General features: G+C 43.1%; 1 protein-coding gene and 2 non-coding genes across 4 annotated transcripts in view; all 3 read right to left on the bottom strand.

Annotated features, from left to right (window-relative positions):
* ptcd3 (pentatricopeptide repeat domain 3) overlaps nt 1-25,108 on the bottom strand; it is a 56,631-nt gene that overhangs the window by 6,512 nt on the left and 25,011 nt on the right. The window contains exons 13-20 of one of the 2 annotated variants that reach the window (XM_048543480.2): nt 21,529-21,673; nt 18,178-18,228; nt 13,292-13,381; nt 11,735-11,763; nt 8,503-8,609; nt 2,626-2,704; nt 988-1,078; nt 799-884 (exon numbers count right to left, since the gene is read on the bottom strand). In XM_048543480.2, the coding sequence (XP_048399437.2) occupies nt 799-884; nt 988-1,078; nt 2,626-2,704; nt 8,503-8,609; nt 11,735-11,763; nt 13,292-13,381; nt 18,178-18,228; nt 21,529-21,673 (678 nt within the window). The remainder of the gene's footprint in view (nt 1-798; nt 885-987; nt 1,079-2,625; nt 2,705-8,502; nt 8,610-11,734; nt 11,764-13,291; nt 13,382-18,177; nt 18,229-21,528; nt 21,674-25,108) is intronic. The other variant, XM_059650166.1, reaches the window with a different exon arrangement.
* Nucleotides 13,762-13,899, bottom strand: LOC125460207 (small nucleolar RNA SNORD94). Its single transcript, XR_007249222.1, has one exon. It is a non-coding gene; the product is annotated as a small nucleolar RNA SNORD94 (small nucleolar RNA).
* LOC125460203 (small nucleolar RNA SNORD94) lies at nt 18,466-18,603 on the bottom strand. Its single transcript, XR_007249220.1, has one exon. It is a non-coding gene; the product is annotated as a small nucleolar RNA SNORD94 (small nucleolar RNA).

Genomic DNA, 25,108 nt, shown 5'->3' with positions numbered 1-25,108 from the left:
GATATGACAGAAAAGGAGGAATTGGGAGAATAGAATAGGGTGAGAGGACGTGTAGTCAAGGTAGCTGTCGGAATCAGTGGGTGTGTTGGTGTCTCCAATGTCCACTACAAACTCACTGACACCCTGGTGTCCCGTGCATTAACAGAAATAATGCTTCATGTCACCAAAAACAAAACAACACACCAGGCAATCTGTTATTATACACAACACATTGTTAGCCACTAATAGCCTGCATTAATAGCTATTCACCCTCCCAACCTAATTGTTATCCACTCCTTTGTCTGTTCAACTGTTCTCTCTCTTTCAGCTCTATCCCCACCTATCCTTTACTGCTTAACTCTTCCCACCACCCTATCTTCTGCATCGAAGATAACTTTTTTTGAGCTACTATCTGTTCTGAAGAAGGGTTACTGGACTGGAAGCATTAACTCTGATTTCTCTCCACAGGTGCTGGAGACCTGCTGAGCTTTTCCAGCAATTTCTGTTTTTGTACTTTCTCAAGGCAATTAGAGATGGGTAATAGATACGGTCTTGCCAGCAATTGACAACAATCAGAGAACAAAGTTTAAAAAAAAAATCTTTAAACAAAAGGTCACGGACTCCAAGTACCTGTCTATCTGCAGTTCATTTCTCAACTCATTGCTACAATATTCTGTTTGTCTTTAAAAATTGGACGTCCACTTCTATTTATTCACATTTCTGAACATCAACTTAAAATACAGCTGCTCCTGAATTCTACAGCAATGATTTAAGTTGAATGCACAAATAAGCAGAGCCAAATAGAGGAAGCTTACTCACGTCTGGACTGTGTTTGTCACGACTCATCAGTTCAAGGACCTCTTCCACAATATCCTGCTTATTACTGTGACCAAGTTGCTTTATGTCTGTGCGAAAGAAGAAAAATACCAACATCTCAATCTTCATCTTAAAGGGTTGTAAACTTTATTTTTCTTCATTCCTTAAAATGATTAAATAGGCTGCTCTGACCTTTCCAGATATTTGGAATCAGGTGTAAGTGGTTTTCAGTGTCCAATGCCTGCAGCAGGTCCCTCATTCCTTGCACATTGGGGTAGTACAGCTGGTTAAAAAAAAAGCACTTGAGTATTTTCCCTTTTGAAATGTTTCCTGCAGTTCCATTAAATTTAGACAAAATATTAAAATAGGTCAGGCAGATCCATAAAATGTCCATTCTGGGTGCATATGCTCTGCTACAATTACAAATTGGAGGTTACATGACCCCCTAAACAAACCATGGACTAAGCCCTACTTTCCATTTCTCTTTAGTAGACCACACTTTTTCACTACCAAGCATCAGGCACAGTTTATCACCCCCATTGCCTATTGTTTCTCCACACATCTCCTGCTGCTTTCTACCCTTTTCCAAGGTTTACAAATATGGTTACTCCAGCCAGCCCAGTCCTGTCCAATCAGCCTTTCTCCTGTTATGAACGTGACAAATACTGGTAGCAGCTGTCTGGCTCCTTGAGCCTGTTTACGGCTGATCCAACTGTAGCCTTAATGCCACTTTTTTGACTGTGCTCCAGAACCCTCTGTACCACAAAATTCTGCAGTCTCCTTCTATTTAAATGATACTCTTTTTAATACCTCTTGCCAAAGTGAATAATCTTGCATTTTTCTACATTATAAATCGTCTACCGATTGTTTGCATACTCAAATACCACCCCCTCGCTGATTCTTCCCTCCATCCTCCCCAATACCCCTGCATCTCCGCAAATTTTGATGCAGTACAATTGGTCCTTTCATCCAAGTTGTTAACGTAGACTGCACACACTTGAGCCTTCAGCACAGGCACCCCACTACACTCAATTTGCTAACCTTAAATATCTAATTTATCATATTTCCTATTGGTTGTTAATTGCCTATCCACGCCAGTGTATTATCATACAAACAACAACTCTCGTCTTGTGTACGGACTTTACTGAATGCTTTCTGGAAATCCAAATACTTTACATCCGGTTCAACTTTAGACAGCTGCTTGTTACATCCTCAAAACACCAATAAATTTGCCTAAGACCATTTTCACTTCATAAAACATTCCAGAGTCAACATTGTATCAGAAACTTTTCAAATGGTTTGCCATTGTTTAATAATGGATTGAAGCATTTCTCCAAAGACAGATGCCAGGCTAACCCGTCGACAGTTTCTTCATTTCTGTCACCATCTTTCTGGAATAGGCTTGTTAAAAGTTAACAGTTTTTCAACCCGCTAAAACCTTTCCAGGATCTTGGCAGTTCTGGAGAATTACAGCCACTTCTGTAGCCACTTCTTTCAAGAGCCTGTGATGCAGATCATCAGGTCCAGGAGATCTGTCAATCTAGAGATTTTGCAATACTTTTTCCTCAATTAGTCCCTATCCTTCTTCCTGTTTTTACACTTATCCACATGGTTGTGAACTCTATGATTGGGTAAACCTCTAGCTGATGAACAATCTGACAAACACTTGACTAAACTTTTCTCGTTCAGATGTACCAGGCACTTCTAGGTTCCAAAATCCATCTTACACAACATTTTTACTTTATCTTCAGAACCAAAAGATCATAACTTAAATTGCTCAATAAGTGCTGTTATAACTATTGCAAGCATTGTACACTGTAACAAACATACCGATGGAATGAGGGCTTTATACCACTTGAGAACCACGTCAATGCTCTCCATCGTGCATAAGAGGCTAAAGAATCTCCCACTGAAAATTAAAAGTAAACTTAATAAACATTAGCAACTGTTTGCATTTAGCTAATAATATTACTGTACCAAACTCTTCAAGGTACATCACTGGAGCTTTAAAATATACCTAGAATACCTCTGCAGGATTTCTCAGGAGAAGTGTCCCAGACCAAACCATCTTCAGCTGCTTCACTGACCTCCCTTCCATCATAATATCAGAAGTACAGATGCTCACCAACGACTGCACAATATCCTGTCAGCTGACAAATGGGTAGTGTGCTATTCGTGCCTGAATGCCCTGCTATGAAGATTAGTGTGTGTGTGGGGTGTGTCTGTCTGACTGACTGGGCCTACCTACAATGAAGTGGGCTGCAGTGGCTCAAGGCAACAGCTCACCACCATTTTGTAAAGTGCAATAACTGATTGAAGATAAATGCTCATGAGTGAAATAAAAATTCATTAATGGGATGTGCGTGCTGCTGTGAAGGTAAATATTTGCTGCTCATCTCTAGCTGACTGTCAGCAGGCAGTACTCAGTAACTAGCTTAAAGTGAGGTAAGTTGATGCAGTGCATCTCATAGATGGTAAACGCTGCTGCCAGCATGCTGCATTGGTGGAGGGATAATGTGGAAGAGCTGGTGTTGGACTCATGTGGACAAGGTCAAAAATCACATGACACCGAGTTATAGTCCAACAGGTTTATTTGAAGACAGGAGCAAGACTCCAAAAGCATGCGGCTTCAAATAAACCTGTTGGGCTGTAAACTGGTGTCAAATGATTTTTTTTTAAAACTTCAGTGGAGGGAGTGAGTGATTGGTTCAAGTGATTAATGTTTTGCCAATCAAATGACTGATCTATCCTGGATAATCTTGGAGCTTGAAAATGTTTTTTTGAACTGCAGCCATGTAGGGTATTTATCATGTCCTTACTTGTGTCTTTTAGAGGATTTGGGGAGTCTGATGGCGAGTTACCTGCTCGAATATATTACAGCATTCAAACTTTCGCCTGTAGCTACAGTTTTTAGGTGATTGATCCAGTTATGTTTCTGCCGATGGTAACCCTCAGAATGCTGATTGTGGGGAATTCAGGTGTGGGAAACTCACTGAATGCAAGACATTATACATCAGATAGAAAGTCATTTCCAAGCACATAACAGCAATCAACATTTGCACTATGTTATCAGCCAGAACCTGGCTAGTGTCCAGACCTTGCTGCAAATTGACATGGGCTGTTCCAGTAACTGAGGAGTTGTGAATGGTGCTGAATGTCTTGCAATTATCGGTGAACCACTTCTGACCTTATGATGGAGGAAAGATCATTGATGAAGCAGTTGAAGACGGTTTGGTTGAGGATACTACTGAGGAACTTCTGTAGAGTTGCCCTGGAGCTGAGATGATTGTCCCCTGACAACCTGTGTTCAGTCTGACTCCAGCCAGTGAGGTGCTTTCCCTCTGAACTCTACAGGTTTCTGACTTTCTAGGGCATCTTAACACTGTACTTTATCAAATATTATCTCAATGTCAATGGTAGTTTCTGACAGAGTTCAGCTCTTTTGTCTATGTTTGTATCAAGGCTGGAATGAAGTCAGGAGATGAGCTACTCTGGCAGAAAAGAAACTGAACATCAGTGAGCACGTTGTTGCTGAAGATGTGATGTTTGATAGCAATGGGGTTTTGACACTCCACTTTGTAAAAAACACTGGGATTTGATTTGGTGTTCATGGGACGTGGGTGCCACCGGCTAAGCCTGCATTTATTGCCCATACCTACTGCCCAGAGTGCAAATAAGAGTTAACCTGGTGGTCCGGAATGACACATAGGCCAGATCAGATAACAGGATCAAACACAGTACTTGAGGCTAAAAGCATCAAACCGTATGGGGAGAAAGTGGGAAGAGGGTACTGAGTTTGATGGTCAGTCTTGATCGTATTGAATGATGGAGCAGGTTTGAAGGCCCACTATTAGGGCAGGAAATCTGCCTTACAAAGGGACTCTAGTGAACTGGATAGTCTTTAATGACAATTGTTAGTTGTCATATAGTTCCCTTCAGACCATTTTACTTTTTAAGGTGAGCAGAATTTTATTTAATTCAGATTTCACCATCTGCCATGGTGCGATTTAATCCACGTCAGCACAGCATTAGTCTGGGGTTCTGGATGACCCGGGCCAGTGCCATCACAGCTACGGCACCATCAATACTGTTGATAATGGAAGCTTCAGACAAAACAAAAAATGCTGAGAAGCTGAGTCAACAATTTGAATAAAATCTATGAAAGCTCAAGAAACAGCTACATAGACACTGACATAAAAAAGTTTTACATTATGCCCCAGGTATAAATTTTATTGGTGGTAGTAATGACACTGAACTAGTAATTCTGGATGTTAGGCTCATGTTCTGGGGACAAGGGCTCAAATCTCACTATGCCAGATGGTGAAATTCAGATTCAATAAATTTCTGGAATAAAAAACTAGTCTAAAAGGTGATCACGTAAATCACAATTTATGGTTATAAAGACACGTCTGGTTCACTGATGTCTTTCAGGATTCCAGTCATATTGGATTTAGTACTAATCTGGTCATCTCTCCACAGATGCTACCAGACCTATGGGAGTTTCCAAGCACTTTCTGCTTTATGACACATTCTATCGCTTTGCTCAGTATGGAGGCCTGGACTAGATTTGGTGGGACCAGACATAGCTAAGCAACGTTCCACGTCATCATGTGGGCAGCAGCACTGCAGCTGTACTGGAACAGCTTGATTTGAGGCTTCATTACTTCTGGTGAGAGGTTAATATATCCAACAAGAAAAATGAAAAGAGGGAATTCAGTCTGTGCACTTGGTGCAACCAGAAGGCTAAAGTTGTTCAAATCAGAGAAAAAGATGATATGGAGACCCGATTGCCTAGCAGTATTATCACTGGGCTGTTAATCCAGAGGCCCAGATAATGTTCTGGGGACCTGGGTTCGAATCCCATCATGGCAGATGGTGGAATTTGAATTATCTGGAATTATGAATCTGTATTGCTTCTTGCTATCAACTTAACTGCATTTCTTACGAATAAAACAACCCTGATACCTCTGCCTATCCTTTCAATAGGACTGCACATCTTTAATTCTTGGATCAGATCCCCTTGAAGCCACGTCTGTGTGATATGCACTATGTCATGCCAATCAATTTTGATCTGCGCTACAAGCTCATTTACCTTGTTTCATATGCAGTCTGCATTCAAGTATAACACACTCAGTTCTGCTTTGACTGCCCCCTTCTCACAGTTGACCCCTTATCTACTGTGCCTGAATTTAGATTCTGGAGCCTTTTCATATTGTATTTTTTATCCAATTATTTGTGCTAAAAACTTCAATAACTTCTGCTGAGCTCTCCCTTCACTTTAACTTTTGCTATAATTTCCAATTAATTGAACCCACCCACCCACTATTTAGTTTAGAGATATCCACAGCCCATGTTTTATGCTATTTAACAGGATTCTGGTCCAGAGTGATTTAGGCAGAGCCTGCCCCATCACAACAGCTCCCTCTTTCCCCCATACGGATGTTAATGTCCCATGAATTTAAACCCATTTCTCCCACACCAATCTTTGAGTCATGCCTTTACTTCTTTAATGCTGTTTGTTGACCCTACGCAAATTTGCTCATGGCTCAGGGAGTAATCTGGAGATGACTACCTTTTTGCTTTTCAATTTAGTCCCTAGTTGCTCAGTCTCTCTTTCTACCGATATCATTGGTACCTATGAGGACCACAACAACTGGATGTTTCCCCTGCCACCCATTGCACAGGGTACACATAGGAGGGATAGAGGGAGTAACTGGGCCTGAGGGAAGATTGAACAGTGGAGGTTGTATCCACTTGAGTTTAGGGGAGAAAGAAGTGACAATTTAAAAAATACATCCTGTGGAGTCTTGACAGGGTAAATGCAGAAAGGATGTTTCCTCTTGAAGAATCTAAAGACGAGGGGTCATAGTTAAAAAGTAAGGAGTTACCCATTTAAGACAAAGACAAGGAGAATTCTCCTGTCAGAGAGTCATTAGTTATCGAATTCTCTCTCAAAATGTGGTGGACGTAGAGTCTAAATATTTAAGGCAGAGGTAGATCCATTAATCAGCAGGTAATCATGTTCTTAAATCGGGGATCAGGTAACATACTCCTAAGTTGTATGGATACATTTTCCATGATTTTAAACTTTGCAGGCTCTTTGCACAGTTATATCACTAAATTAACAGATTCTATCACAGCACCTTTAAGCTGTTGTTTGAGGCAGGGGAGGTGAAAGAGTGGTGTCTAGACTAAAATCCAGGGAAAAGACTTCAAATCCCTTGACTACAATTTGATAATTTCAATTTCGATTGAAAACTTGTTAGAAAGAAAGTCCAACACATTCACTAATCTCTTTTCGGGGAGAAAAACCTGTTGCAGTACTACTTGTCTTCATTCCTAAATAAATATAATTGGTATTTAAACGGGTTTTTGAAATAACCTATCATACTCTTCAGGCATCCCAGCATCTGTCTGAAAAAGTCAAGAGTGGACAAACGTCACAATTAAGACTAAGCAAGATATTTGTTGCTGTTTGTAGTGGAGCACAGGGGGAGGTGATGGTAGGGTGATTTTATCACTCCATTAACACAGAGACCCAGGTAATGTTCTGGGGATTTGAGTTCAAATCCTGGCATGGCAGGTGGTGAAATTTGAATTCAATAAAAAATTCTGGAATTATGGGTCCTAATGATGGTCATGAATCCATTTTTAGAAAATCCCATTGGCTTCACTAATGTCCTTTAGGGAAGGAAACTGCCATCCTTACCCAGTCTGGCCGACATATGGCTCTAAACCCACAGCCCTATAAGACCATAAGACATAGGAGCAGAAATAAGGCCATTCAGCCCATCAAGTCTGCTCCGCCATTCAATCATGGCTGATAAGTTCCTGAACCCCATTCTCTCACTTTCTCCCTATAACCCTTGATCTCCTTGACAATCAAGAACTTATCTCCATCTTACCTTTACTCCATGTTCTGGCCTCCACAGCCTTTTGTAGCAGTGAATTCCATAGATTCACCACTCTCTGGCTGAGGAAGATTCTCCTTATCTCCATTCTAAAAGCTCTTTCCTTTACTCGAAGGCTGTGCCTCCAGGTCCTAGTCTCTCTACCAATGGAAACATCCTCCCAACATCCACTCTGTCCAGGCCATTCAGTATTCTGTAAGTCTCAATTAGATCCCCCCCTCATCCTTCTAAACTCCATTGAGTATAGTCCCCTATGGGCAATCAGGGATGGACAGTAAATGCTGGCCTAGCCAACAATGCCCTCATCCTATGAATGAACAAATAAAGCATCAAGCCATCACGACAAATGTTCAGGGCGATCAGGCGTCCCTTGTTGACCCAACACCTGTACATGTTATAGGTACTGGACTACCGAATAAAGGGAAGATGGCAGCTCGTGATGTCAGTGATCTGGTAAACCATGAGCCGGTTAATTTAGGGACATGACTTCAAGTCTAACCAAATCAGCAGGTGGAGTTTAAATTTAAATAATGAATCTGGAACTTAAATCTTGTCAAGTCATTGTGACCAATGAAGTTTTCATGAATTGTTGTAATGAACCAGGAAGGGTTTTAATGCCCTTTAGGGAAGGAAATCTGTCAGCCTTATTTGGTCTGATCTGGATGTGATTCCAGACCTGCAGCAATGTGGTTGGTTCTTATCCATCCTTTGAAATGGCCTAGCAAGCCACTCAGTTCAACAGCAATCAATGATGGACAACAAAAAGAAGGTAAACACAAATCACAAATGCTCTTACTAATAAATACTCTGCTGATAAGAATCGCCCAATAATACCCAGTTGTTTCCAGTTTCAAGAGTCTTGTGTAATCTGTAAGCCAATTCAATGTCTTTCAATTCCAAACACTGCAAGGAAGGAAGAGAAAATTGTTAAATTGTACAATACACTTAGTAACTTTTAAATCTACCTCACTAAATCAACAATTCTTTGTACAACGTTGGCTAAAAATTAAGGAACTTGACAAGGCTGCTTACACACAACCATTTTCTCATCATTTATTGCATTTTCAGATTTGGCACATTGGCACAGCTGTCCTAGAGTCATACAGCATGGAAACAGGCTTTCCCACCTAACTCATCCATGCCAACCTGGTTTCCTGATCTGAACTAGTCCAATTTGCCTGCATTTGGCCCAAATCCCCTCTAAACCTTCCCTATCCATGTACCTGTCCAAATGTCTTTAAAAATGTATTAATTGGACTCACTTCTACCATGTGCTCCAGCAGTTCATTCCATTTATGCACCATCCAACGTATATGAATACGCTGCCCCTCAGGTCCCCTCTAAACCCTTCTCCTCCCATCTTAAATCTATATTGTCTACCTTTGGGGCAGCAAGGTGGTTCAGTGTTTAGCATTGTTGCCTCAAAGCACCTGGGTTCAATTCTACCCTCAGGCAACAGTCTTGGGGGAGTTTCCACGCTTTCCCCTGTCTGTGAGGGTTTCCTCCCACAGTCCAAAGATGCATGGGTTAGGTGGACTGGGAAATGCAGGGTTACAGGGATAGGATGTGTGGGGTTGCTGGTAGGGCGAGATGCTGCTCGGATGGTCAGTGCCGATTTGATGGGCTGAATGGGCTGCTTGCTTACACACTGCAGGGATTCTATGGATTTAGTTTTGGACTCCTCTACCCTGGGGGAAAAGAAAGGCCTTAGTTATTCATCTTATCTATATTCATCATGATTTTATAAACCTCTATAAGGCCATCCCTCAGCCTCCTGCACTCCAGGGAAAAAAAGTCTAAGCCTATCCAGCCTCTCCTAATTCTTCAAACCTTTCAGTCTCAATAAGATGCTTGTAAATCTTTTCTGCACCCTTTCCAATGTAAGGTCATTCTTCCTGTAGTAGGGTGACCAGAATTGTGTGCAGTGCTCCAAATGTGGCCTGATCAATACCTTGTAAAGCTGTAACATAATGTCCCATCTCCTGTATTCAATGCTCCAACTGATGAAGGCAACTGTGCCAAATGCCTTCTTCACCAGCCTATCTCCCTGGGTGAAACACAGTGGGGTACTTTCTGAACAAGTTAAAGTAACAATCACATACAACAGTGACAGCAATTTTAAGGAATTACGTATCTGCATCCCCAAATCACATAACTCCCCAGGGCCCTAACATTTATTGTGCAAGTCCTATCTGGTTCACGTTACTAATTGCCCAACTTATACTCTCACCATTCTTATCACCTGAAAATACACACTTAGCCCCAGCCTTTTGAGACTTGAATGCAAAGCAGAGCCAACTTCTCTCCCTCAGCGAAATCCATTCATACTGCCACTAGATGGCAGTGTGTCCCATAAGCCACCTCTGAGCATGAACCAATTCTCCAATGGAAATTTAAGTCTTAGGAAACTGAGTTCTCCCATTTTGGGTTTACATAATCTTTCATTCATGCTTGCTCCCTTCACTTATGTGCCCAAATATTTAACTATTCAACAGATTTAGCTTCCTCAGACTCAAGTAAATGATATAAAAAAAAGAACTGCAGATACTGTCAATCAGAAACAAAAACAGAAGTTGCTGGAAAAAGCTTAGGTCTAGCAGCATCTTTGAAGAAAAAATATCCATTTCGGGACTGGTGACCCTTCCACAGAACAGAAACAGAAGTTCTGAGAAACAGTCACCGGGCCCGAAAAGTTATCTCTGATCTTCCCTTCACAGATGCTGCCAGACCTGCTGAGGTTTTCCAGCAACTTCTGTTTTTGTTCAAGTAATGATATCTGTGGTCCTTTGCTAACCTCTTCACAGCTTTCTGTATTACTTCCATTGTTTGCAATAATCTATAAGCTGACTCAATGCTTTAAGGCTTGAACTCCAGAGACATTTCTACAACCCAATACAGCTCAATTTCCATACTGTGCAATATTTGAGCCAGCTATAAAACTTAATGTTTTCCAGCAGCTATGAAGTGTATATTACTGACAACTACAGTACACAAATGTGCGCATATGCAGGCAAGAACTTGGATTATTTGGGCTATTTTGGGGTTTGTGGCAGGATTTGATATTTGGAGGGGGAGGGGGCAGAAAAACAATTTACAAGAATGGTTGCTGGAATAAGAAACTTCAGATACAAGAATAGATTGAAGTTAGGACTGTTCTCCTCTTGGCCTCTCTCCCAGGAGTTTGACAGGTTTTCAACATCAGGAGGGGGATGGATACAGAAGATAGGGAGAAACCTTCCCACTCAAAAAAAAATGAAAGGGCACAGATTATCAGTGATGTGCAAAACAAAGCAGGGGTGATGGGGTAAAAAACGCTTGCACTCAGCATGCAGTTAGGGTGTGGCATACACTGCCTTAAAATATGGTGTGGGCAGGTTTAAGTGAGGCATATGGGTAGAAATAGCATTTAGGGATATTGTAAAAGGCATCTGATAATAGAACAGTGCAGGCAAAAATCAGCCTCTTTCTGCAGCATAACAATACTGCGATCCCAACTACCTTTCCACTTCAAAAAGTTTCTAAAACTGAAACACTTTAAATGCCAGTTATATTTAGCTTTAAATCTGATTACACAAAGTCAGAGGACCATTGGAAAGGTGCAGCAGTCAATCACTAGAGCCAGGTGCTTGAAAAGCTCAGCAGGTCTGGCAGCATCTATAACGAAAATATCAGAGTTTAAATTTCTGGTCTGGATAGCCTGTTCTGAGGACGGGTTACCGGACCAGAAACGTTAACTCTGATTTCTTTCTTCACAGATGCTGCCAGTTTTCCCATCAACTTGTTTTTGCACCAGGGCCACATTTACTGGAAAGGAATTGTTCCAACTCAGACATGGCTCACACCTTCACTCAGATAACATCACCATTCCATGGGTTTATGAGAGTTAGTAGGGTACTTTTTAAAATAACAGTTAATATAATCATCACACAGACAGTAGTGTGCATCATTGATACTGAAAAGAAGCGGAAGTAGAAACAGTTGCTTCATTTATGCAAGGATAAGTATGTCAGAAAGAGTGAAATGCTTACCAGTCTCATAGCACTGATAAAGAAGTTCACTGTGGGGAAAGGAAATGAGACCAGTTAATGCATTATTGTTACAAGAGTGAGTACATGAAGGAACGCTGTTCAGATCTCAGTATCAAGGGATCTTTCCACACCTATTGGTTTAAATGTTTCATCCACATTGCAGTACGACCAATTTACTGAGGCTCAAAATCACAAACTTCTTATTCTCACATAAGCCAAGCTGTTACTTCTGCAACATTCCTTGTGTAATTTGCTTTGTATAAATACACCTCAACACAACGATACAAAGATTATTTTTGCTAGCCAATAAGTTTGTGACTATGGACTGATAGCTTTTCACCTAATGGCAATACTATTACAGTTCTGCCTCAATTTTGTCTGCATTAATAACCTGGCCCGTACTTATTACATCTACTTCAACTAAACTATCCCCTCCACACCCCTCCTTAGAGATCCATGGCACATTTTAATTTAAACCAGCTGCAGTTTCCTACGTTTAACCACCACCCCTACAAATTCATAACTACAAAATCCTCATTTCACCTATTCTTCACTCTTGCAATCTTCGTGCTTTGAATGCGCGGTTGACAAAAACTTGAAAATGCTGTGAATGGTGAGGAGGATAAACATGGGCTTCAAAAAGACATAGACCAAACAGTGGATAAAATTTAATGCAGACAAGTGCCAAGATCTCCCTCCTGTAATGGACTCTAAAGAGAAGCCATATACAATAAAGGGTACAGGAGTAGGAGGGCCTGGAGGTACTTGTGCACAAATCATGTGAGGGAGCAGGGTAGGTGAAGAAAACAGTTAAAAGGCATCAGGGACACAGACTCAAAACAGTAGTATTGAGCACAAAAGCAAGGAAGTTATGAAGAATTCATGCAACACACTGGTTCAGCCTCAACTGGAATGTTGTGTCCCTAGTTTTGGGCACCAAGAGTGTGCAGAAAAGATTCACAACAATGGCTTCAAAGATAAGGAACTTCAGTTACGTGCACATGTGGAGAGGTTCACAGAATGTGGGTATCACTGGGTGGGCCATCTATTACTGCCTACCCTTAACTGCCCTGGAGAAGGTTGGTATTGAGCTACTGTCTCAAACCGCTGCAGTTTGTTGTAGGCTGACCCATGCTGAATTGATGCAATTCACTGTGGCACATAACACGCTGAGGTTAACACCCATGAGATATGACCAATACATAAATCCCAAAAAAAGGCATCAGTGAATTTAAAAAGGACACAGATGATCAACACAGATTTGCAAGTCCCAACACTACTAACAGAGACTAGATTTTATGATACTGTGTTTAAAACAAAAAGCTCAATGAGTGCAGAACAGCAAGAATGGCAAAAATCCTTTAAGGTTGGCCAAGATGATAGTGGTTTGCCACGTGATTCAATCTGTCAGGAATTGAGAAACAAACCAGATGCCAAAAATAAAATAACAATGGAAGAATTCAGGAGATTTACTAAGAAAAATAATAAGTTGTTACTATTTCATAGACTTTAGTTCAACCACAGGACGTACTGCTGTTGTTTATTGTATTCACATACCATCATCAGGATCCCGGGGCTCAAAATGCTTCCCCTCTATTTCATCAAGAACCTCAAAGATGATGTCAGTGTGTGGTCGGGTAACTGCACCTGGGAGGTAAAAAGGGAAATTGTTAGCACACTGGAGGGGAAGCCTGGTCATCATTAAAATGCAATAAAAACACACCACAAAGTGTGGCATCCCCAGATCTGCAATGAAAATTCATGCCAAACTGCAACTGAATTTGTCAAGAAACGCCAGGCTAGAATCAGGGATGTGTACATGAGAAAGATCGGAATGGAATGGCACCAGAGAGTAAATGGTTTTCATTTATATTTGTGGTTAAACTTCAGCTCGGATGTCACAGGAATGATAGGTTTCCATTTCAAACAGTGTGCATGGTTTGAGGTATTTTGCTCTCAGCCTGCACGATGTTGTGAAACTGCGGGGCCACTTCACATCTAACATCTTTTTAAAAAGTACAGCAGCAGTGGCTCAGGAATAGGCGACTTTTTATTGTGTAGATGCTGCTTAAAGCCCACCACACGCAGGCTGAAGAGACAACACCCACACTCAGCTCCCATTATCTAGCTGAAGTCTGTACCCCTGCGCCACTCATCACTGCCAAGCTGCTCCACATGTTCACCAATGATACACACCAGTCAATTCACGACTTCTCCAGATAAAGATTAGAGAGTTATTACATTACTTTATTATCGAGAAGGATCAGTTCCAGCTCAGTTGTGATTAGTGAGAGCAATCATGTTCATTCTGAGCACTATTTGGGGCATCAGTACATTCTGTTGCTGCCTTTATTACTTAGGATGCTAAAAGGGATCAATTCCCGACTATTTTTGTTTCATGGGATGTGGGTATTGCTGGCAAGGCCAGTATTTGTTACTCATTCGAGATGTGTACCTGAGACACATACGTTGGTACAGGGTACACTGAAATAGAGATGAATATGTGGCATTGGTATTGGGAAAATAAAACTGGCTGTACCATTGGGAAGATCAACACCTGAACCATGTTAAGTAGCGTTCTTGCAAACTGCGTAATTAGGGAAGTAGTGAGATTTTTTTTAAACTAACTATTGGAGGAAAGGGATCAAATGTGGAAAGATGTGAGATATCAAAAAGGAAAACAGTAATATAGGAAATGAGGAGCATAGAATGGCGGAAGGGGCAGAGAGAAAATTAAGAATGCACCAACAATCAGGATTAAATGGTACAACGATGACAAAGACAAAATGAAAGACTCTGCATCCGAATGCACAGGCCGTTCATAAATTAATTGACAACACACATTGAAGTAAATAAATGTGATCTGACAGCCAGTATGGAAACACTGCTTCAGGATGGCAAGGACTGGATCTGAATATTGAAGAGTTATGCAACATTTACAGTGAATAGGAAGGTAGGTAAAAGTGAAGGCATAGCACTGTAAAACAAAGATAATATTTGCGCAGTAGCTTGAGATTACATTGTTTCAAGAGATCAGGATGTAGAATCAGTTTAAGTGGAGGTAGGTAATAGAAGTAGTAAGAGACCATTCGTCGACAGGTGCCCAAAAACAGTACAATGTAGGTCAAAGCATAAAAGAATAAATATTGGGAACTTGTTTAATCTTGCCCTCTTACCTTAAACCCACATTCCCCTAATAACTGATGTTTCTATTCTGGGGAAATAAAAGGCATTCTATCCATTCGTCTCAATTTTGCAAACTATCAGTTTGGCCCTCAATCTTTGACACTCAAATGAAAACAAATCAAGTTTGTCCAATCTCTCCTCATAAGTAATACCCTCTAATGCAGGCAACAACCTGGGAAGCCTTTTCTGTACGCACCCCAATGCTTCCACCCTCTTGGCAAAAGGGTGTTAGGAATGCACTGTCAGAGGTAGTGGTAGAAGCAGAAACAATAGTAATGTTTAAGATGCATAACAACGGATACATGAACAGACAAGGAACAGAGGGATATGAATTCGTAGAGGAAAACATTTATTAGTTTAGAAAGACATCATGTGTCAGAGCAGGTTTAGTGGACCACTGGAGCCTGATCCTGTGCTGTTCCGTTCTTTGGGTAAATTGATGGCAATAATCATGAGTGATTTAAATCTACATAATCGAATTGGTGTTAGTAGCCTTGATGAATTGTTCACGGCATCTTACTGCAACATCTTTTGGAACCCACCAGGAAGTACCAAACTTAAGGAAAAAACATAACTGCAAAGACGGACATCAAGTCAAATGACTGGGCAAGGACAAAAATGTCTAGAAGGTTAATCAAGAGGAAGAAACAGGAATATAATAGAAAGATAATTAGAAATGTGAAAAATCATATTACAATCAAGAGTTTCTACAATGTCTAAAAACGAGAAGCGAGTAAAGTGAGCATTGGTGCTCAGGAGCGAGTGAATGAGGATTTAATAGCAGAAAATCATGAAATGACAGATGACATGAATGAACATTTTGCTTTTGTCTTCATTAGGGAATATACAAAAAAATCCCATCGATAGCCGTAAATCAGATGGAAGGAGAAGAGAAACTTAGTGAAATTACAATCACAGCATACTAAGCAACTTGTCAAACTAGGGGCTGGCGATCTCTGGATCCACATGACTTCATCCTAGATGTTGGATATTGAAGTCCCTTAAAAATGGAATTTTCCTAGTATTTACGTCTAGCATGTGATTTCATTTAAGAGTTCCTGTCCCAATAAATAACTTTTCAAACTTTTATCATGGGAAAACAAAGGGGAATGACAAAAGAGAGGGGTCATGGTGTGCATTTAACCGGCATCAATTCATCTGATGCCAAATACACCTTATTATCAATGTACGTTTTCAAAAATAATAGTTTTCTTCTTAGAAGGAATGAAAACTAACCCATGAAGGTGGGCAATGGGACAACATCCATCTAAGAGTGGCAAGGTGGGTGACTGATATAACATTAATGTCTAGCCCCCAGAACAGGGATAGGAGGGAAGGGACAAAGTGATCCAGGGGGACAAGCCAAATTATGTCCCTGGGGAAACAGTAGTGCAGGACAGGAACAGGCCCTTTGGCCCACCCCTGTGCCAACGCACGATGCCTTTTCCAAACTAAACGACTTTTGCTTCTATATGGTCCGTATTACTCTATTCCCGGCCTACTCATTTATCTGTCAAGATGCCTCTTAAACATTGTTATAGTATCCGCCTCCAATGGCAGCCCATTCCAGGCGCTTAGCACCCTCAGTACAAAAAAACCTTGTGTCTGGCATCTCCCTTAAACCTACTCCCTTTTACCTTAAAACCGATGTCTCTTAGTAATTGACGTTTCTATCCTGGGAAAATGATTCCAACTATCCATTCTTTTCATGCTCCTAATAATTTTGCAAACTATCAGGTTGCCCCTTTAGCTTCAAGTGAAAACAAACTGAGATCATTTAATCTCTCCTCATACCCTCCAAACTTGGCAACATTCTGGTGACCATTTCAATATCCTCTCCAAAGCCACCATATTGTTCTGGTAGTGTAATATCCAGAACTGCACACAATATTTCAAGTGTGGCTTAACTAAAAGTTCTATACAGCTGTAACATGACTTGACAACTTTTATATTCTATGCCCTGAACAATGAAGGCAAGCATGCCACATATCTTCTTGACCAACTTAATCACTTGTATTGCCACTCTCAGGGGACTGTGGACCTGGTGGCAGAGGTGAACCAGAATCTTAAATTCTGAAAAAGTTTTGATATGTTGCATACAAAGATTATTTCCTCTTGTGGAGAAGAGATTAACTAGAAGCCAAAGATCTAAGATAGTTCACAAGAAACTACAGAATAAGTGGAGAAGAAACTTATTTTCTTAGAGAGAGAATTAGAATTAGGTTTTATTGTCATTTGTACTCAAGTACAGCAGTATAGTGAAAAGTGTATGAAGTTGCTACTCTCCAGTATTATCTTAGATAAAAAGGTACCTTGGTACAAAATCTTAGATATAACGTAGAAAATAAAGTTAGACGTTTAGCATAACAATCCGTAAGTGCTTAGCCTTGGTCCTGGGTCTGGGTTCTTCCACCCTTTGCTGAGACCATCACCAGCCAGTGTGCCCTCCCTCACTGCGTTGCCACTGCAAAAACTGTTGCGCCATTCTTCAGTACCATCTTACATCTATTGTTGAGGATGTCACCACGAGACTGCACTGGGTGGATCTTGGCAACGCAGCTACCACTGAAGGTTCTGGGCATTCTCCATAGAAGGTAAGTACGGTTAAAGTAAAAAGAAAGCAGGGAAAGAAAAAAAGAAAGTAAAGGCAGATGAATCAGCACTGGGCTTCGTCTCATCATCACTGATGCCATCTGTGGACAAGAGGCAGGTACAAAGGAAAAATTAAAAAAAAGAGAAAAAGCTATAGAAGAAATGGAGAGAGCATATAAGCTCTGGCTCAGGAGCCTTACTCTGCTGACACCTTGAATGTAATGAGAGTGCATGGTACCTGCTACCACAGCAGATGAGGTGAACAGTATAGATACTAGACAGGCACATGGGGGAAGTGGGCAGGTGGTGTGTGAGGGAAATCGAATAACAATGATAGATTTGGATGAGGCTAGATGGGAAGAGGTTTATGCAGCATATTAATACTGACGTGAACTGATGAGACTGAATGGCCTGTTTTGTCCACAACATGGCAGATGGGATGTTCTTGGTCCCAGGTACAAAAGTACCATGAGGATAGCCATAAGGCATACAATAGACAATCCAGACTTTTCTTTTGGACACAAGAAAGGGAAAGCTCCTGTTGAAAAATGTGACACTAGAAATAGAAACCACACCAAGAAAACAAAACAAAAAAGGCTCATCCAACCTGTCTTTCTGGATTCCACATGAATTTCAAATTTTAGATTATACTTGTGTTTACTTACCAGGTTTATGGAATATAGCGAGTAGATGATTAAAGGTAGCCAAACTTGGTTCTAAAAAAAAGAGAATTTTTAAAAAAAGCACATATTGGAACTCATGTGCACTGGCATTTGTTTGACATTTGGAGAATATCAGACCAGGACTGAAGGCACCCTGATGTGCTAAGACCTTCAGCTAAATTACACACACAAAATAAGCCACCAAAACAAGTCTCAGTGAATTCAACAGAATTCATGTCAACAAATTTAGGGTTGCCTTTCTTTCAGGTCACGCTTCAAACTGGTAAAGCCCTGGCTCAGATCTAGGCGGCTTTCTCATGTAGATGCTTCCCAAACAACTTGCCACATGCAAACTGAGTGAGAAACACCCACACTCAGCTCCCATTATTCAGCTGAGGTCTGTACCCCTGCGCCACTCATCACTGCCAGCAGCCTGATCTGCTTATCTCACACACACATGCCTGGAAAAGAAAATTACTGGTTGCCTACAAAAATGCACCTCTGGTTGACAAGATTAGAGCACATTTTCCCCCATCCTAAATTCTTACTTGAACCAACATTTATAATGTAACTGCGTCTTTGTTCCTTTATTCTTTCCTAGGATGTGGTTATCATTATGAAGTCAGCATTTGCTGCCCATCTCCAATTGTCCTTGAATTAAGTACTGTGCAAGACCATTTCAGAGGACAGCCTCTAATCAAGCCTAGAATGTCGAGAATCACGTGTAAGACATGTACAAACCAGACAAAGTTTTATCCGACCCAGCAGCATCTCAGGAGCGCAAAAGCTGACGTTTCGGGCCTAGACCCTTCTCTGATGAAGGGTCTAGGCCCGAAAAGTCAGCTTTTGTGCTCCTGAGATGCTGCTGGGCCTGCTGTGTTCATCCAGCCTCACGTTTCATTATCTTGGATTCTCCAGCATCTGCAGTCCCCATGATCACCAAAGTTTTATAAGAAATGGAGATAGTTTATAGTGAATTGAATTTAAATTCCAGCACATGCCTTGGTGATATTTAAGCCTATATATACAGTGCACTAGCATTGGCCTCTGCATTATTAATCCAGTGACATTACCACAAAGACACGTTTTCCTGTAATGTAATTAAACACGTCGACCAGTAGTGTTGCTTCAGTGCTCAGTTGTATCTCTCCATTCAGTACAAACTGCAGAGAGGTATAAAGAGTCAGATTCTCCCTCCAACTTTCATGACTTGGCTATTCGAGCTACTACAAGTTGAGTTTATGTTGTTAAACTGATATCAAAAAAAGGTCCAACTTGGCACTAAATTACACCCCTGTTCCTTAATCCAATTCTACTCTGCTCCATCACCCTATTTCAACTTAAGATCGCGATGTCTGCTATGGGAATTCAATTACGACAAATATTTATGAATCTTGGCTTATGCTAATTGAAAACAAAAATAAAAATTGGTGGAAAAATCTGGCAGATCTGGCAGCATCTGTAGAGTGAAATCAGAGTTAACATTTCAGATCCAGTGACCCTTCTTCAGGTCTAATGGCAACTAGAAAAAAGTTGCTTTTTATGCAGAAGGTTTGGGAGGGGGTAAAGAGCGAAAGGTAATTGGAAATAGAGCCCAAAGAGAGAAACAATTGGGCAAAGGAATGGATAACGATCAGCCTCGGAGAATGACTAGACACCAATGGGGGACTATTAGTGGTTAACAATGGGTTGTGTGTGTCATAACAGACTACATGATAACAAGGCCTGGTGCGTGGGGGTTGTGGGTAGGGACACAGGAAAGAGTACTCAGGCCCTAAAACTGTTGAACTCAAATATGAAGGCCCAGAAGGCTGGAGAGCTCCCAAATGGAAAATTGGGTGCATTCTGCCAGCTTGTGCGGTGCTTCACTGCAGCAAGCCTGAGAGAGATGTTGCCAGGGAACAGATTGAGTGGTGCAGGTAAAGTGCTGCTTCACCTAGGAGGTACGTTTGGGCACTTGGGTACTGAGGAGGGAGCAAGTAAATGGACAAGTGTTATACGTTCTGTAGTTACAGGGGAAGGGGCTGTGGGAGAGAATGAGGAGTGGACCAGGGTGTCCCAAAGGGAATGGCCCTTGAGGAAGGCTGACAAGGGAAGGCAGGGGAATGTGCGTCTGGTAGCAGCACCTCACTGGAGGTGGTGGAAATGACAGCTAATGATCCTTTGGATGTGCATGCTGGTGGGATGGTAAGTGGGGATAAAGGGGACCCATCACTGTTATTTGAGGGGAGACAGGGAGTGAGGGCTGAAGTGCGGGAGATGGGTCGGACCTGGCTGAAGGCTCTGTCAGCAACAGCGCTGGGGCATCCTAGGTTGAGGAAGAAGGTGGACATATCAGAGGTCCCCTTGTCGATGTTGGTCATCCTAACGGAGTGTGCACCCTTGGAGAGCAAATGGACACAGACCGTTCGAAAATAGATGACAGGTTAGACAGAGGATCTTGGTCGGCGCAGGCTTGGAGGGCCGAAGGGCCTGTTCCTGTGCTGTAGGTTTCTTTGTTTCTTTGAGACTGGAAATTCTCCTAGTGTCCAAAAAGGAAATTCACAAAGGGGGCAGTGATTTATTTTGTAATGCAGCTCAGTTTGTTGCACACCTCATTCTGCCCTTACGCATACCACAACACACTTCCCTGAAACGTGAAAAATGTGATTGAGTTGCAACAGTTTTTTCTTCATTTTTCATTTGCACCTTTCCTGGGCTATCAGCCTTAGCGTGTGAAATTATTACTAAACACCACTTGCAGCCCAGCTTGATCCTGTTAATACCCACACCCACAAACAGCAACGAACAGCTGGGGTGCAAGCTGATTCTCTCCCTCTCCAGCTTCAGGGAAGTGTGGGCCTGCAATGCATTGTGGTTCAATGGCAGTTGAGATAAAGTTATAGACCAGAGTTCTTTGAAATTTTCAATTTCTACATTATGAGAATTGGTGCCAAGGCCAGCATTTATTGCCTAACTATAGTTGTGCCCAAGAAAGGAACACTCACATATAGTGAAGATACACAACAGCATTGTCAGGAGGAAATTGGACCCAGAAAGAGTCAAGGAACAGCATTAATAATTCCAAGTCATGATTCGGAGGGGAGCTTGAACATGACGTCCACGCATTTATTGCCCTTATCCTTTGGGGTGATAGAGATTGTGGGTTTGGAGGTGCTATTAAAGGAGCTTTTATGAATTAGTCTAAGAATGTGACCTTGTGACTGTGGGGAAATGGTCATATGATTAATTGGTCACGCAGTAAAGATAGTGTTTTCTTTTTGACAATTATAATTAACATTGGCATTATCAATTTACCAAAAGTTGTACTTATTGGTTACGGGAAATATAAGAAAAAAAGGAAAATGGTCATACCTATATTTAGATATTTCATTTCATTAAGTATTTGGATGGAAAGTCCTTTTGCAACTGAACCACACTTTCGGAGACTCTTCATTGCGGAATTAAAAGTTAACAAGTTTGGTTGCACCTTTTGTTCAGCCATTTGCTTCAGCAGGTCCTGTTTTCAAAAGAAATGAAAAGTTCATTAACTGAATATCAAGAAGGATCCAGGTCTCATAACAACTCAGCACTCAAGATTTTCCGAGCAACACAAGGGTGAACATCTGGAAAGAAAAGAATTGCAGGTTGCAGCGAATGAATGACAAAGAGTATGATTAATTAGATAACAGGTTCAGTGAGGGTCATTGTAGATCAAATGGACCTCATGCTTTTACAACAAGTTTTTGCTGGTCGCGCTTACATTCCAAAACGAGTGAAAATAAAATTATGTGGATACAAAATTGGTCGAGTGATAGAAAACATCGTAAAGGGCAACAGATATTTTTCAACCTGGGTGAAGATTTATAGTGGGGTTGCCTGGGAATCAGTTCTAGGGCTCTTGCATTTCCTGACACATGTAACGATATAGACTTGGGGCTCAGTGGACAATTTCAACATTTGCAGATGATACAAAGTTTGGAAGCACGATAAACTGAGGAGAACAGTGTGGAACTCCGAAACGGCAGTCAAGTTGGAGTGGGTGAATGGGTGGCAGATAAACTTCAACATGGAAGTGTGAGGCAAGACATTCTGGTAGCAAGAACATGGAGAGACAATATATATAGGGTGTGTATGAGAAGAGGAATCTATACATATGCACAGGTCAGAAGGCAGCAGGCGAAGTTGAAGGCTGCTAATAAAGCACAGTGTCCTCAGGTTATTAACAGGAGCATAGATTACAAAAACAAGTACCCCATTCGCATCCCTAAACCAGCCCAGTTCGTCCCCTCCCCCCACTGCACCACACAACCATCCCAGCTCTTACCCCCCACCCACTGCATCCCAAAACCAGTCCAACCTGTCTCTGCCAACAAAATGTGAGGCTGGATGAACACAGCAGGCCAAGCAGCATCTCAGGAGCACAAAAGCTGACGTTTCGGGCCGAGACCCTTCATCAGAGAGGGGGATGGGGAGAGGGTTCTGGAATAAATAGGGAGAGAGGGGGAGGCGGACCGAAGATGGGGAGAAAAGAAGATAGGTGGAGAGGAGAGTATAGGTGCGGAGGTAGGGAGGGGATAGGTCAGTCCAGGGAAGACGGACAGGTCAAGGAGGTGGGAGGAGGTTAGTAGGTAGATGGGGGTGCGGCTTGGGGTGGGAGGAAGGGATGGGTGAGAGGAAGAACAGATTAGGGAGGCGGAGACAGGTTGGACTGGTTTTGGGATGCAGTGGGTGGAGGGGAAGAGCTGGGCTGGTTGTGTGGTGCAGTGGGGGGAGGGGACGAATTGGGCTGGTTTAGGGATGCAGTTGAGGAAGGGGAGATTTTGAAACTGGTGAAGTCCACATTGATACCATTAGGCTGCAGGGTTCCCAGGCGGAATATGAGTTGCTGTTCCTGCAACCTTTGGGTGGCATCATTGTGGCACTGCAGGAGGCCCATGATGGACATGTCATCTAAAGAATGGGAGGGGGAGTGGAAATGGTTTGCGACTGGGAGGTGCAGTAGTTTGTTGCGAACTGAGCGGAGGTGTTCTGCAAAGCGGTCTCCAAGCCTCCGCTTGGTTTCCCCAATGTAGAGGTAGCCACACCGGGTACAGTGGATGCAGTATACCACATTGGCAGATGTGCAGGTGAACCTCTGCTTAATGTGGAATGTCATCTTGGGGCCTGGGATAGGGGTGAGGGAGGAGGTGTGGGGGCAAGTGTAGCATTTCCTGAGGTTGCAGGGCAAGGTGCCGGGTGTGGTGGGGTTGGAGGGCAGTGTGGAGCGAACAAGGGAGTCAGGGAGAGAGTGGTCTCTCCGGAAAGCAGACAGGGGTGGGGATGGAAAAATGTCTTGGGTGGTGGGGTCGGATTGTAGATGGCGGAAGTGTCGGAGGATGATGCGTTGTATCCGGAGGTTGGTGGGGTGGTGTGTGAGAATGAGGAGGATCCTCTTTGGGCGGTTGTGGCGAGGGCGGGGCGTGAGGGACGTGTTGCGGGAAATACAGGAGGCGCGGTCGAGGGTGTTCTCGATCACTGTGGGGGGAAAGTTGCGGTCCTTGAAGAACTTGGACATCTGGGATGTGCGGGAGTGCGGAACCCCGCCCACGGCCGACGCCGACGGAACCCCGCCCACATCCGATGACCTCATCGCTCCGCCCACAACCTCCACAGCCAGCAACCCCAGAGAAGACAGCCAAACTGAGCCCTGCTGCATCTTCACCATCCCCCAGACCTCCCACTGACTGAGGACGAACGGTCAGTCCTTAGCAAGGGGCTCACCTTTGTCCCCCTACAACCACACATCAACGAATACCAGTCACGGTTGGACATAGAGCAGTTTTTCCTGCCGCCTTCGCCTCCATGCCTACTTCTTCAACCGGGAGCCTAACCCTCCATCCACTGACCCCTTCATCTGCTTCCAACACAAGTCCTCCTCCTGGACACCACCCCCAGGCCTCAACCCTCCCTCGACCTCTTCATCTCTAACTGCCGTCGAGACATTAACCGCCTCAACCTCTCCACCCCTCTCACCCACTCCAACCTCTCCCCCGCAGAACGGGCAGCCCTCCGCTCCAACCCCAACCTCACCATCAAACCCGCAGACAAGGGTGGCGCAGTGGTAGTATGTCGCACTGATCTCTACATCGCCGAGGCCAGACACCAACTCTCCGACACCACCTCCTACCGCCCCCTCGATCATGACCCCACACCCGAGCACCAAACCATCATCTCCAACACCATTCATGACCTCATCACCTCAGGGGACCTCCCACCCACAGCCTCCAACCTCATTGTTCCCCAACCCCGCACGGCCCGTTTCTATCTCCTTCCCAAAATCCACAAACCTGCCTGCCCTGGTCGACCCATCGTCTCAGCCTGCTCCTGCCCCACCGAACTCATCTCCAACTATCTGGACTCCATTTTCTCCCCTTTGGTCCAGGAACTCCCCACCTACATCCGTGACACCACCCACGCCCTCCACCTCCTCCAGGACTTCCAATTCCCTGGCCCCCAACACCTCATCTTCACCATGGACGTCCAGTCCCTATACACCTGCATTCCGCATGCAGATGGCCTCAAGGCCCTCCGCTTCTTCCTGTCCCGCAGGCCCGACCAGTCCCCCTCCACCGACACCCTCATCTGCCTAGCCGAACTCGTCCTCACCCTCAACAACTTCTCTTTTGACTCCTCCCACTTTCTACAGACTAAGGGGGTGGCCATGGGCACCCGCATGGGCTCCAGCTATGCCCGCCTCTTTGTCGGTTACGTAGAACAGTCCCTCTTCCGCACCCACACAGGCCCCAAACCCCACCTCTTCCTCCGGTACATTGATGACTGTATCGGCGCCGCCTCTTGCTCCCCAGAGGAGCTCGAACAGTTCATCCACTTCACCAACACCTTCCACCCCAACCTTCAGCTCACCTGGGCCATCTCCAGCACATCCCTCACCTTCCTGGTCCTCTCAGTCTCC

This window comes from Stegostoma tigrinum, chromosome 1 (assembly GCF_030684315.1).
Source record: "Stegostoma tigrinum isolate sSteTig4 chromosome 1, sSteTig4.hap1, whole genome shotgun sequence".
Classification (NCBI taxonomy): Eukaryota; Metazoa; Chordata; class Chondrichthyes; order Orectolobiformes; family Stegostomatidae; genus Stegostoma; species Stegostoma tigrinum.
Note: the sequence above shows the minus strand (reverse complement) of the source record. Positions and strands in the feature narration are given on the sequence as shown.